Here is a 13,933-nt window from a genome sequence, read left to right as displayed (position 1 = left end):
TGGGCTACATAACACACACACACACACACACACACACACAGGCTTTAACTACAGTGGACTACATACACACACACACACACACACACACACACACTCAGCTCTGAAAAAATGAAGACACCACTACACATTTTCCCTTCGGTTGGGCATATTTGGTGGGGGGACACACAGGCAGAAGTTAACTACAATGGGCTACATAACAAGGAGCCTTAAGTTAACTACAGTGGACTACACACACACACACACACACACACACACACACACACACACACAGGCTTTAACTACAGTGGGCTACATAACACACACACACACACACACACACACACACAGGCTTTAACTACAGTAGACTACATACACACACACACACACACACACACACACACACACACACACACACACACACACACACACACACACACACACACACACACGCAATGAATCATCTCATAGGTCTATGTCAACTATGGCAAATGAATCATCTCATAGGTCTATGTCAACTATGGCAAATGAATCATCTCATAGGTCTATGTCAACTATGGCAAATGAATCATCTCATAGGTCTATGTCAATTAGGCAAATTAATTTGGTTTTAACTCAAGTGTTAGGCAAGGCTATCTCATTACAACATTTACACTACCAGGGCATTGTTTAATTAATTAATGTGAGACAGTCGGATAAATTAGCATTAAAATGATCAACAGCAACACATTATCAAGTCATAGAAAATATGCTTTCTCTACAGCAGCATAAAGCATATCTTTATCATGTCAGCTGACATTACACTATTGCCTCCCAAAGCTACACAACGTGTGTGTGTGTGTGTGTGTGTGTGTGTGTGTCTCGTGTGTAGGAGAGGAGGGTAGTGTGTGTGTGTGTGTGCGCGCGCCTCGTGTGTAGGAGAGGAGGGTAGTGTGTGTGTGTGTGTGTGTGTGTGCCTCGTGTGTAGGAGAGGAGGGTAATGTGTGTGTGTGTGTGTGTTCCTCGTATGTAATGCACATGTCTGTAATGGTTGTGATCTGCTGCAGAGGAAGAAGAGTGCGGTGACGTACCTGAACACGCCCCTCCACCAGGGCACCAGGAAGAGAGGTGAGTGGAGCAGCGCCGGCTGAACATGCCCCGTGTAGTGTCGCTCGCTCGCTCTCTCTCTCTCTTTCTCTCTCTCTCTCTCTCTCTCTCTCTCTCTCTCTCTCCTGTCTCTCTCTCTCTCTCTCTCTCTCTCCCTCTCTCTCTCTCTCTCTCCTGTCTTCTCTCGTCAGCCTGTCTGATAACTAACCAAAAGTCCCAAAGGTTCTCCGCTCTGCTTAGTCACCTGAACAGCACACATCAGCTGGACTGCTTTGGTCTGTGAGGTCAATATCTAATATTGCATACTTCACTGGTCTAACCCCGTTTCATACTACACTGGTTTTGAGTACACTATCTAGACCTGTTACATACTACACTGGTCTAACCCTGTTTCATACTACACTGGTATTAAGTACACTATCTAGACCTGTTACATACTACACTGGTCTAACCCTGTTTCATACTACACTGGTATTAAGTACACTATCTATACCTGTTACATACTACACTGGTATTGAGTACACTATCTAGACCTGTTACATACTACACTGGTCTAACCCTGTTTCATACTACACTGGTTTTGAGTACACTATCTAGACCTGTTACATACTACACTGGTATTAAGTACACTATCTAATCCTGCTGCATACTACACTGGTATTAAGTACACTATCTAGACCTGTTACATACTACACTGGTATTGAGTACACTATCTAAACCTGCTACATACTACACTGGTATTAAGTACACTATCTAATTGTTTCATACTACACTGGTATTAAGTACACTATCTAGACCTGTTGCATACTACACTGGTCTAATCCTGTTACATACTACACATGGTCTCCAGTGCACTAATCTAATCCTACTGCATATCACTCTGATTTAAGAGTATACTATCTAATCTTAATGCATATTTTAATAGTCTCTAATCTATGTGCACTAACTGCTTCATACTACGCTGGTACGTTCTAATTTAATCCTACTGCATATCACACTGACAGAAGAGCATACTCTAATGTATGTGCACTGTCTAATGCTGCTGCGTACTACGCTGGTGTGTGAGTGCACTATCTAATGTCTAATTCTGCTGCGTACTATGCTGGTGTGTGAGTGCACTATCTAATGTCTAATGCTGCTGCATACTATGCTGGTGTGTGAGTGCACTATCTAATGTCTAATTCTGCTGCGTACTATGCTGGTGTGTGAGTGCACTATCTAATGTCTAATGCTGCTGCGTACTACGCTGGTGTGAGTGCACTATCTAATGTCTAATGCTGCTGCGTACTACGCTGGTGTGTGAGTGCACTATCTAATGTCTAATGCTGCTGCGTACTACGCTGGTGTGTGAGTGCACTATCTAATGTCTAATGCTGCTGCGTACTACGCTGGTGTGTGAGTGCACTATCTAATGTCTAATGCTGCTGCGTACTACGCTGGTGTGTGAGTGCACTAACTCCTCTTCTCTTCCTCCGTCGTTCTTCGCCTCCCTTCCTTTAACCGTAGCCAATGAGGACCCCCTGTGTAAGGTATGTGTGACGGAGGGGTGTGTGTTTCTGTGTTTTTATTTTGTTTTCTCCATTTTCCCCCTTCTTCTTCTTCTTCTTTTGTTTTTGTTTTGTTCTCGTCTGTCTCATTTCACCAGGTCGCCCTCCCAAATACAGCAGCGTCCCGGACGTGAGCGCGCTCCCCCCGCGCTCCCCCTCCGGCTGCCGCCCCGCCTCCCTAGCCCCCGAGCGGCTCGACGCGGGGGGGCCCCCTCACCCCGCACACCCCCACACCCTCCCTCTGCCCCCCCCCAGCTCAGGGGATGTAAGTAGCAGCAGTTGGAGAGACACTAGGCCGACCCCCCCCCCCACCCCTCCAAACAGCAGCCGCGCCCAAACAGCCCCCTCCCCACCACACACACACACACACACACATACACATATAGCGTCTTTCCACTGGGCATTTTCGTAACGGTACAGTACGGCACAGTGCGACTCTACCACGTTTGGGAGCATTTCGACTGCGGTTTAGCGGGTGGAGCCGTTACTATTTTTAGTACCTATCGTACCTGTTTCAGAGGTGGGTCTAGTCGGGACCTGGCGATACTAAAATGCCACGTGATCAGTGCAGTCCACTGATTGGTCAGATAAATGACGTTATGCGCGCAACGAAGCTCGGGGATCTTGACCAGAGCCACCCACCAGTTTTATCTATGCACTGCTTGACTTGTTAGCTCAATGAGTTGCGATAAATGATAATAGCAGAGCCCATCTACTTATTAGACATTCTCTGATAATAGTAACACAGGACACTCTCCACTCGTTCCGCTAGGACCATGCATTTAATTAGCCTACCTTCCACTGCCTTGCAATCAGTGTTAAAACAGCTCTGCAAAGTTAAAACCAACTAGCTAAATGCTAGTCGCGATTAGCATGCCATTTGAACTGCAGTTATAACGAGACCTAGCTGGACGCAGTTGGTTGCACAGATGGTCGATCGTTTTAACGATGGTGTGCGGTGTCCTAACATGGTCGCCTAGTGTAATTGTCAGTGCATGGATTTGTTAAGAAAATAACTTAATATCAGACAATGCTGCTGCCAGTTACTGTCTGGTTACTAGCGAGCTAGCTAGCCTCCTAGCTAAGGTAACATTTTAAACGGAGAAGTGTAATGTCTCTGAAGTGACAATTACCTGAATAACATTATAGTGACGTTAGTTAAAGTAGGTAGTTTATACTCAAGTGAACTTGCAACAGTATATTCAGTTTAAGCGAAGTCCCTCAACTGTTAGTGACCTGGTAGCAAATTGCTGTATTGCCATATAGTATGCCATTCACTTGTTAGCTTTTTAAGCTAGCGTTCGCGAGCTAGTTCTAGCCAGCTCGTTCACAGACTAATTCAATTATTCATTCCGTGTCCTATATAATGATTCATTGGTATCATGGATGATTTTAGACAGTAACATTGTAATCACAATTGTGTTTGTATGCTGTTACTGCTTATTAAGAGAGAAAGTTTCCACAGTTGTGTTCACTTTTTACTGACTGCGGTGTGACAACTTCTAGTGGCCTGAAACCGACGTCACGTCAGTGGGAACCCCGCCGACTCCACCCACTTCCAGGTGACGGTTTAGGTGGAAAAGCAAATAGTACTGGTACCGTGCCGTGCCATGTAGAGCCGCGCTGTACCGTACCGAGTAGAGTCGGACTAGTTTGCCAGTCGAAAAGAGCCAATACACACACACGCACGCATCCAGAGTCTGCACCTCAGCCCCCCACCTGCCAGATGCCTAGTCCACCCTCACTACTAAACACCCCCACACACACACACTCTGGTGTCTTAGTCCACACTCACTTCCAAACTCACACAGTCTCAGTCAAACAAAACTCACACTATTAGGGTACAAGTTCACACTTTGCTGACATAGTCCCAAAACATAGCTTCACACACACACACACACACACACATACCAGCTCTCTCAGATAAACCCGCCCCAAAACATAGCTACACACACACACATACCAGCTCTCTCAGATAAACCCGCCACTCACCTGCCATCCTCATGGACCCACTCACTCACTCACTCATTAACTCCAGGTCATCGTCTCTTGTTGTTTTTGTTTGTTGATTAAGCTGTGTGTGTTTGTGTCCATGGAGCTGCGCCCTTACAAAGTGAACAGTCATAAGGCCCTCTCCCAACCCCTCAGGTTGCCTAGTTTAACCTCTAGCACGTTGCATCCGTTAATCCAGCAGTTAGTCCAGCCGTGACTCTTGACCCATCCAGACGTGACGAGTACAACATAAAGCTGCCCTTTCTAAATTACTTTTCAGTTTAAAGGGACACTTCACCGATTAGCATTAAGCTTTGTATCTGTAGAAAACCAGTCATGTTTTTGAATGGTCGTGCATCATTCCCTCAGTTTGCCTTGAGATGGGAGAAATATGGATTTCAATGAAACCCATGAATAGGACTTCCTGCTTTCAATGATGTAAAATGATGATTTTTACATCATTGAAAGCAGGAAGTCCAACATTGAAATCTGTATTTCTCCCATCTCAAAGCAAAACTGAGGGAATGATGCACGACCATTCAAAAAGATGACTGGTTTTCTGAAGATACAAAGCTTAATGCTAATCGGTGAAGTGTCCCTTTAAAGGCCTTTCATTCAAGTGACCCCCCCCCTAAGCAAACCCCAACCTCTCTGTCCACCCTGCCAAGCGTGATTGGGCCGGCCCGTGCAGGGGGGCGGGGACACTGACGCGTGATTGGGCCGGCCCGTGCAGGGGGGCGGGGACACTGACGCGTGCGTTGCGTTCTTCCTGCAGGGAGACATCCATGAGGACTTCTGTGCCGTGTGCAGACGCAGCGGCCAGTTGCTCATGTGCGACACCTGCTCCCGCGTCTACCACCTGCCCTGCCTGGACCCGCCCCTCAAACACATTCCCAAGGGCATGTGGATCTGCCCCAAATGCCAAGACCAGGTAAACAGGGATAGGGCCTGCCTGCCCCCCCACGCCCCTTGTGTCCCCCCCCCCCCCCCCCCAGAGCCCACTCTCTCCCCTGTTCCTCTCTAGACGGGCGCAGGCAGAGATATGGCTGTTCTGGGCTTTGTAAGCTTCCTCTGTGTCATGCCTTTCTACCCACTCAATGCTGCCATTCAGTTGCTTTGGTTGCCCATCTCCACGGTAACGTGTCAGTCGGAGAGTGTTAGTTGTGCTGTTCTCTCCAAGAGCTGTGCCTGGGGGTCGTGTCGCTTGGTTCATAACCTAACTGCTCGTTCCCTCTGCAGATTCTCAAAAAAGAAGACGCCATTCCTTGGCCAGGGACTCTGGCTATTGTCCATTCCTATATTGCATACAAAGAAGGTACTACATGCTTCAACTCTTGAGCTGGCCAAAGTGTGTGCTATGGTGCTCATACCCTTTCAAATAGGGCCTCTGTGGAGGCATGTGTTGTGTGAAAGTGATGTTTGTGAATCACAGAAGTGTGCGTGTGTGTGTGTGTGTGTGTTTATCTTCAGCTAAAGAAGAGGAGAAACAGAAGCTGTTGAAGTGGAGCACGGAGCTGAAGCTCGAGAGGGAACAGCTGGAGCAGCGAGTCAAGCAGCTCACCAGCTCCATCACGGTTAGTCATCTCCGCTCCATCACGGTTAGTCTCACCAGCTCCATCACGGTTAGTCCTCTCAGCTCCATCACGGTTAGTCCTCTCCGCTCCATCACGGTTAGTCCTCTCCGCTCCATCACGGTTAGTCCTCTCAGCTCCATCACGGTTAGTCTTCCCTCTCAGCTCCATCACGGTTAGTCTTCCCTCTCAGCTCCATCACGGTTAGTCTTCCCTCTCAGCTCCATCACGGTTAGTCTTCCCTCTCAGCTCCATCACGGTTAGTCTTCTCAGCTCCATCACGGTTAGTCTCACCAGCTCCATCACGGTTAATCTTCTCAGCTCCATCACGGTTAGTCTTCCCAGCTCCATCACGGTTAGTCTTCTGGTTCTCTGAATTGTTTCAGAATGTGAAGTAGGCGCAGTAATGAGAAAAGGTTGGATCATTGGTTAAAAGTAGGGATGCACAATATCTTAGCGGGCAATATATTATTGGGCGATAGGGGAAAAAATGAAAACATTATTATTGTTCCGATAATAGGATTTCAGACGGTAATTTGCGCAAATATTTTTTTACAACTCGTATTTAAGGCCCGCCCGGCTACACTGAGCTTCTTGAGCCTAGGCTACTGCTATTTTGTTGACTGCTGTACCATTGAGGACTATTATAAGTTCTGTTCATCGAAGTGCTGGTCTACAATTCTCTTTTTACAATATTATCAGATATCAATATCGGCCACATTCGTTATTGGCCCTAAAGTTCTGTATCCACTATGCCTCTCTAGTTAGAAGCATAAGTGCCATTAATGCTCCCCATCTGCAGAGGAGTCTTGCTCTGGGGCAGGGCAGCCGTGGTGTGCACCGGGCTTGTGACCGGAGGGTTGCCGGTTCGATCCCCGACCAGTCCACCATGGCTGAAGTGCCCTTGAGCAAGGCACCTAACCCCTCACTGCTCCCCGAGCGCCGCTGGTTGGGCAGGCAGCTCACTGCTCTGGGTTGTGTGATTCACCTCACTGTGTGTTCACTGTGTGCTGTGTGTTCACTAATTCGGTTAAATTGGGTTAAATGCAGAGAACTGAATTTCCCTCACGGGATCAAAAAAGTATATATTCTAATTCTAATTCTAATTCTAATTTGCTCTTGCTCCTCTGCGTTGCTTCATAAGATGATGACGAGGCCATTCCTTCGGCTAACCATTCCTACCTTGTGTCTTACAGAAATGCATGGAGACCAAGAACACCATCCTGGCTCGGCAGAAGGATATGCACTCCTCGCTGGAGAAGGTGAAGCATCTCATTGCCCTCATCCAGAGCTTTGAGCGCAACCAGACTCTGGAGTCTGAAACCTCCCTACCGGTCACAGAGGAATCATCCTTAAAGACCTCTGAACTCGTCACGGACGAATCATCCTTAAAGACCTCTGAACTCGTCACGGACGAATCATCCTTAAAGACCTCCCAACTCGTCACGGACGAATCCTCCAGGGTGGGCCCTGTGGTCAAGATGGAGGAGGCCTCTGAGGTCAAGATGGATGTCACCTCTGAGGTCAAGATGGAGGTCGCCTCTGAGGTCAAGATGGATGTCGCCTCAGAGGTCAAGATGGAGGTCGCCTCAGAGGTCAAGATGGAGGTCATCTCTGAGGTCATTGCTGGGGTATCAAAAGGTGCCCCAGTTGAGCCCAATTCTGAGGTTGAGGTTGAAGCTGATTCTAAAGAACAACCTAGTTCTGTTGTGGGGTCCAGTGCAGAAGTGGAACCTAGTTCTGTCGTGGGGATCAGTGATGTCGTGGAACCTAGTTCTGATGTTGGGTCCAGTTCTGTGAAGGAACCCAGTTCTGATGTTGGGTCCAGTTCTGTGGTGGAACCTAGTTCTGATGTTGGGTCCAGTTCTGTGAAGGAACCCAGTTCTGATGTTGGGTCCAGTTCTGTGGTGGAACCCAGTTCTGATGTTGGGTCCAGTTCTGTGGTGGACCCTGCACCTGAGATAACAGCCGGTTCTGAGGCACAAGTGGGTTCAAAAGTTGAGCTGAGTCCTGCAGCAGCGGCGGCAGCAGCGGCCGGGTCCGAGGTGGCGGCCCAGTCTGGATGTGGGCCGGAGGACGGAGCCCATGGAGCCCCAGACCCCAGCAGACCAGCAGAGCCCACGGACGTCCCCGCCAACGGAGACACAGACTCTCACAGCGAGGGCATGGCGCACAGCCACCCGTGTGCTGCCCAGGCCGAGGCCAACGCAACCCTGCTGCCCAGCAACGGCACGGCGGGTACAGGGGCGCCGGGGGAAGTGGCGCAGGAAGCAGAGCAGGTGGCGCAGGAAGCTGAGCAGGGGCAGAACGGCTCCAGCAACGGCAAAATGTCCGAAGGCTCCCAGGAGCCTGTCCAGCCTGCTCCTCACAACCAAACGGAGTCCCCTAAATAACACGCACCTACTCACCCACATCACACAGAACTCCACTGCACCCAGGACTGCTGTGCTATGTTGCCAATCTCTCTATATATAAATATAAATATATATAATGAATATATGGACACTTTTTGTTCTTTCTGGTTGGACTGTATTGTAAAGCTGTGTCAGCAGCACATTTAAGAGTGGTTGGGAGGCCTGGAGGATGCAGACCGCAGCACCCCATGCTTGATTGGGCAAGGGCCATGCCAGTCTGTCATGCCAACCTCTCCCCAGAGGGAGGTGCTGAGTTACCCGGTCAGGGGCATCCTACCAGCGTGTGCCTGCAGTGGTGAACCCTGGAACTAGGGACTCGCCCAGAAACATGTGGAACTAGGGACTCGCCCAGAAACATGTGGAACTAGGGACTCGCCCAGAAACATGTGGAATTAATCCTTCAGTCAGTCTTTCCTGGAGGATTTAGGAACTGGCTAGCAGGATGGCAGCGTTAACTTTTCAGCCACTCCTGTGGTGTTTAGGGACTGGCTGGCAGGTTAGTGAAGTTATCCTTTTGGTCACCCCTGAAGGCTTTAGGGACTGGCAAAGGCTGGTCTTCTATCCTTGTGGTGGTAGTTCCCAGACAACCCAAAGCCTGCCTGCTGTCCCCATGGCCCTGTGTTTCCTAAACCAAAAGATCTCTGTCCACAGACAGGAACGCATCAGTATTTAGCCCAGTGTTCAACAGCAGGGGGCGCTCTCAACACCTCGGCTGAGCGGCCGACAGACATGACATGACACAAGGAGAGTTGAGGGAAAGCAGAGGTTTCCGCCAGTGAGGAGCAGAGAACAGCAACTTGGGGCAACACATGGGAGACCTGGGAGAACATGTGGTAGCTTAGTCTTTTTTTAAAAAAGAAAGAAAAATGAAAAAAGGAAAACAAACAATCCGGTGTTGGTCCTGTGTAGTGAACATGTGTCGTGTGTGAAGTGGTGTGTGTCAGTCCTGAGCGCTACATGTGGCCAGTTGCAGCTTTGCAGTGTCAATCTGTCACAATATGACATCACAATATGACACCTTGTCCTTTTCTGGGGAGTATTTCTTTTTTTACATAAAGGTGGAAAAATATGCAGGTCTTCCTAGTCTTCAGAAATACAAGTGCTTTTTTTCTGTTTGATAAGTCATTTATTTTGAAAGGTGTTGACTGGTACAGTTTCTGCAGGCTGGTCTACTGGAGGCCTCGAGATCAGGCCTCAGAAGAAGGCTTCTGCTGGTGTCTGAACTGCCAAATATTTTTGTATCCGAGTGTAAAAGGGACATGTTATTTTCTAAGGACTGGGTCAGTCAATAGGAATCCCCATGTAAATGCCTGTGAATGTTGCACTGGCATCGCTAACAACAAACGTGCTTTCCAAGTTTCCATCTTATTAGATGGAGATTTCGATGGTAGAAGTAGGGGCGCAAATATTGCAACAATCTTTGAAACTAAAGCACAAGCTTGTCCGGAAAAAAAAAAAGTTGGTGAGAGGGAGATCTCAGACACACTTGAACATGTTCTTTGTTATGGCGTTTGCTTCGAGTGTGTATGTGTCTGAGTGGACCTGTTTGTCATTTTTGTAACTTGTTCTGAGCTTGCCAAGATATCCTCCATGTCCTTAAAGAGGTGAGAGGCCTTGTCCCGACAGTAGCCCCACATGCAGAAAATACTCCTGACTTCAGACACACATGCAGAAAAAATGATGGATGTTAGTGCTGACATCAGTCCACCATGCAGGAAATAGACTTGATGTTAGTGCTGACATCAGTCCACCATGCAGGACATAGACTTGATGTTGGTGCTGACATCAGTCCACCATGCAGGACATAGACTTGATGTTGGTGCTGACATCAGTCCACCATGCAGGAAATAGACTTGATGTTAGTGCTGACATCAGTCCACCATGCAGGAAGTAGACTTGATGTTGGTGCTGACATCAGTCCACCATGCAGGAAATAGACTTGATGTTAGTGCTGACATCAGTCCACCATGCAGGAAGTAGACTTGATGTTGGTGCTGACATCAGTCCACCATGCAGGACATAGACTTGATGTTGGTCCTGATGTAGTCCACTGTGCAGAACATCCTCCTTGTCCTGACTACTGCAGTGTGTGGAGAGTGCAGCTGACAGCAGTCCTTGACGTTAGTCTCCTCCTGATAGTCTTGCGTGAGTCTCTGCTCCACACCTGCAGAGTGCAGCTGACAGCTGCTCCTGATGCTAGTCTGCTCTTGACAGTGTGTGAGTACTTGAGTCTTATAAAACTGCTCCTGACGCTAGTTTTGATGTTCGGCCTAGTTACGTGTGCAGAGAACAGAGCTGCTCTGCTCTGCAGTATGAGTCTATGGTCCCTCCCCTCTCCTTCTGCTCCCACAACTGATCTCTGAAGATGTCCCCACGGAATGATCAACATTAGTCATGAATTGCTAAAAATAGATTGATAAATATCAGACTTTACGAGGCCCTTCGTTTGGGATTACCTGATCCTTTTATTCCACAATTTGGACATCTCAAGATGGCTAAATGATTCCCTCCAAGCACTTAAACGCAACAGCAAATATCCCTATCTAGTGGTTGTGCCAGAAGTTGGTGATGTTATGTCTGCCTGTTTCTTTTGTCAGCATCCTGATTTGACAACTTGTGGATTTATTTTTGTCACGGCACAGCTGGTGGTGTGTATCATGTTTACATTAACCCATGACCAATTAACCCATGACCAATTAACATATCTAAAAAGAAAATATTTGATCCAGAGAGAAGTTGGGGACCAAATGATGGCCAATATGGTTTTCATTTCTCTCAAAATACCATTTGGAGCAGGTTCTTAATTGCACAATTAAAAGCATTAGTAAGAGATGAAACCAACTGGAATTTAGAGACTTGTCAAGTCAGTATGGACGGACCTTTGGTTTAGTCTGTATGGACGGACCTTTGGTTTAGTCTGTATGGACGGACCTTTGGTTTAGTCTGTATGGACGGACCTTTGGTTTAGTCTGTATGGACGGACCTTTGGTTTAGTTTGTATGGACGGACCTTTGGTTTAGGTGTCTGGTAGTTATCTGGTCGGACCCGTTGACTGGAGATTTGTGCTGTTCGTGGTCGTTAGTGTTTGTGTGTGTGTGTGATGGCAGGTGAGTGAGTGGCTGCAGTACAGTACTGTGAAACGACATCTTCATCTCACACACACGCTGGCCCAATACGAGGCTCTCATCTCACACACACGCTGGCCCAATACGAGGCTTTCTCATGTCCAATCACACGCTGGCCCAATACGAGGCTTTCTCATGTCCAATCAAGTCTTTTGTTGTCCCACTCCACCCCTCTGAACCCTCACGTTCTGACCAGGAGGAACCCTCATGTTCTCACCAGGAGGAACCCTCACGTTCTCACTTGGAAGAATTTATTCCACGTTTAGGTACCCAGAGTGCCTTTCCTCGCTCCCTCGTTTTTTCCAGCTGCACTGTGACCGTCATCATGGCTTCTCCGAACAGCTCTGACCCCCTGCACCCCCCCGGCACCCCCAGAACCCCCCGGCCAGTGGAGCGAAGACGTTAAAGCACAACAGCAGGTCCACACGCCAGCGCGTGGGCAAGCAATGGAACACACACACACACACACACACACACACACACACACACACACACACACACACACACACACCACAACAGCAGGACCACACGCCAGTGCGTGGGCAAGCAATGGAACACACACACACACACACACCCACACACACACACACACACACCACAACAGCAGGACCACACGCCAGTGCGTGGGCAAGCAATGGACGCTTTCACTAGGAGTTCTGCAGCAGAGGTGTAATTGTATTGTTAGGGGTTTGGTTTAAGTTCATTGAAACTGCCTTAAGTTGTTTTTATCCATGGTGAGATGTTGTCCAAACTTTACACAATTGAGATGGCTTAAGAGTCTTAACCTGTGGCTGGGGTGAAGGTGAAGGTGACAGAGGTGCTTAACTTAAGCCACCATCTCTCCAATTTGCAAGATCAAACTCAAGTGTGAACATTTTTGAAAGTGGAAACCACTAATTCATGTAGATAATTTACCTTCATTTACGCACTTTTTATACCCCAGGTATTTTAGTTTGTCTCCCTTGGAAGCGCTGCCCTTCCGCGATGTAGACTTAAATCAGGGAGTTTGATTCCATCTCATCCTCAGGACCCTAGATGAGTCCCCTACCCCTCCACCCTATATGAGAGCCCTACCCCTCCACCCTAGATGAGTCCCCTACCCCTCCACACCTGCAGCCTGTGGAGGACCGTAGATGAGTCCCCTACCCCTCCACACCTGCAGCCTGTGGAGGACCCTAGATGAGTCCCCTACCCCTCCACTCTAGATGAGTCCCCTACCCCTCCACACCTGCAGCCTGTGGAGGACCCTAGATGAGAGCCCTACCCCTCCACCCTAGATGAGAGCCCTACCCCTCTACACCTGCAGCCTGTGGAGGACCCTAGATGAGAGCCCTACCCCTCCACACCTGGAGTCTCATATCAGCGCTCTGAGTCGCCTTCATCTCCGCGCTCCTCACTTGCACATTCTTTTGGAGTAACTTTGATTTGGAATCAGGTGAACTGAGTTCAGGCTTGGAAGGATCAAATCAGACTGCTTATTGATTGGACAAACCTGTTGTACCTGGGGCTCCATCTGTCCAATCAGGAACTCTGAGAGCATGCCTTTTTATGCAAGTGTTTTATATAATTGTTTTCAGGTTTCTTTGTTTTGGATATGCATTTTACATTTGTGTTTGTAAAGCTTTATGCAAAATTGTCATTTTATTCTTTTCAATACACATTCTGGCAGTGTAATGCCAATTCCAAAATGTTGACAACAGACTTGCATCTCCTCCAGAGCATTACGATTTTAAAATGAACAAATAAAACTGAAGACATTACATCTGTGGAACCCCAAGGCTGGGAGGTGTGACCTCAGATCCTGCCCCTGAGCTGTGCTGGCCAGACGCTGGGTGGAGGCTGCCTTGGCTGATGTTCAAGCTGAATGTGGATGTAAATGTGTGGGGGGCGGGGGTGGGGTGGGGTGGGGGGGCAGTTGGGTGGGGGCTCTTGAGTACGGTGTTGTTGAGTGCATTTGTTGTGTTTCTAAAATTTTAAAAAGATTAACAGCCACGCATTCCATTTAACATTGAATTTGTCTTTACTCCAGTATACCCAAAGAGATCGCTAATGTGCATTTCTTTTTTTATTTATTCTTTTTTTGCGATTAGAAGCCTTTTTTATTATTAATTTTAAATACATATCAGTTGACTTCCTGAGGCACTGTCAGTTTTATGCGTGTTCTTGTGAAGGGTTCCCGGGCAGCTTCAAGGTGATCGCTTCACTTCAGCGTGGGGACAGGC

At 48.1% G+C, this 13,933-nt stretch overlaps 1 protein-coding gene across 5 annotated transcripts in view; it reads left to right on the top strand.

Annotated features, from left to right (window-relative positions):
* The window catches only part of phf21ab (PHD finger protein 21Ab), a 39,840-nt gene extending 26,262 nt beyond the window's left edge, over positions 1 to 13,578 (top strand). For 4 of the 5 annotated variants that reach the window (XM_062548100.1, XM_062548101.1, XM_062548102.1 and 1 more), the window contains 6 exons: positions 1,023 to 1,083; positions 2,708 to 2,874; positions 5,377 to 5,532; positions 5,841 to 5,916; positions 6,072 to 6,175; positions 7,369 to 13,578. In XM_062548100.1, the coding sequence (XP_062404084.1) occupies positions 1,023 to 1,083; positions 2,708 to 2,874; positions 5,377 to 5,532; positions 5,841 to 5,916; positions 6,072 to 6,175; positions 7,369 to 8,565 (1,761 nt within the window). In that variant the 3' untranslated portion in view covers positions 8,566 to 13,578. The remainder of the gene's footprint in view (positions 1 to 1,022; positions 1,084 to 2,707; positions 2,875 to 5,376; positions 5,533 to 5,840; positions 5,917 to 6,071; positions 6,176 to 7,368) is intronic. The other variant, XM_062548103.1, reaches the window with a different exon arrangement.
* The last annotated feature ends 355 nt before the right edge of the window (positions 13,579 to 13,933 follow it).

The sequence above is a fragment of the Sardina pilchardus genome, chromosome 10 (assembly GCF_963854185.1).
Source record: "Sardina pilchardus chromosome 10, fSarPil1.1, whole genome shotgun sequence".
Classification (NCBI taxonomy): Eukaryota; Metazoa; Chordata; class Actinopteri; order Clupeiformes; family Clupeidae; genus Sardina; species Sardina pilchardus.
This window is presented reverse-complemented; position numbering and strand designations above follow the sequence as displayed.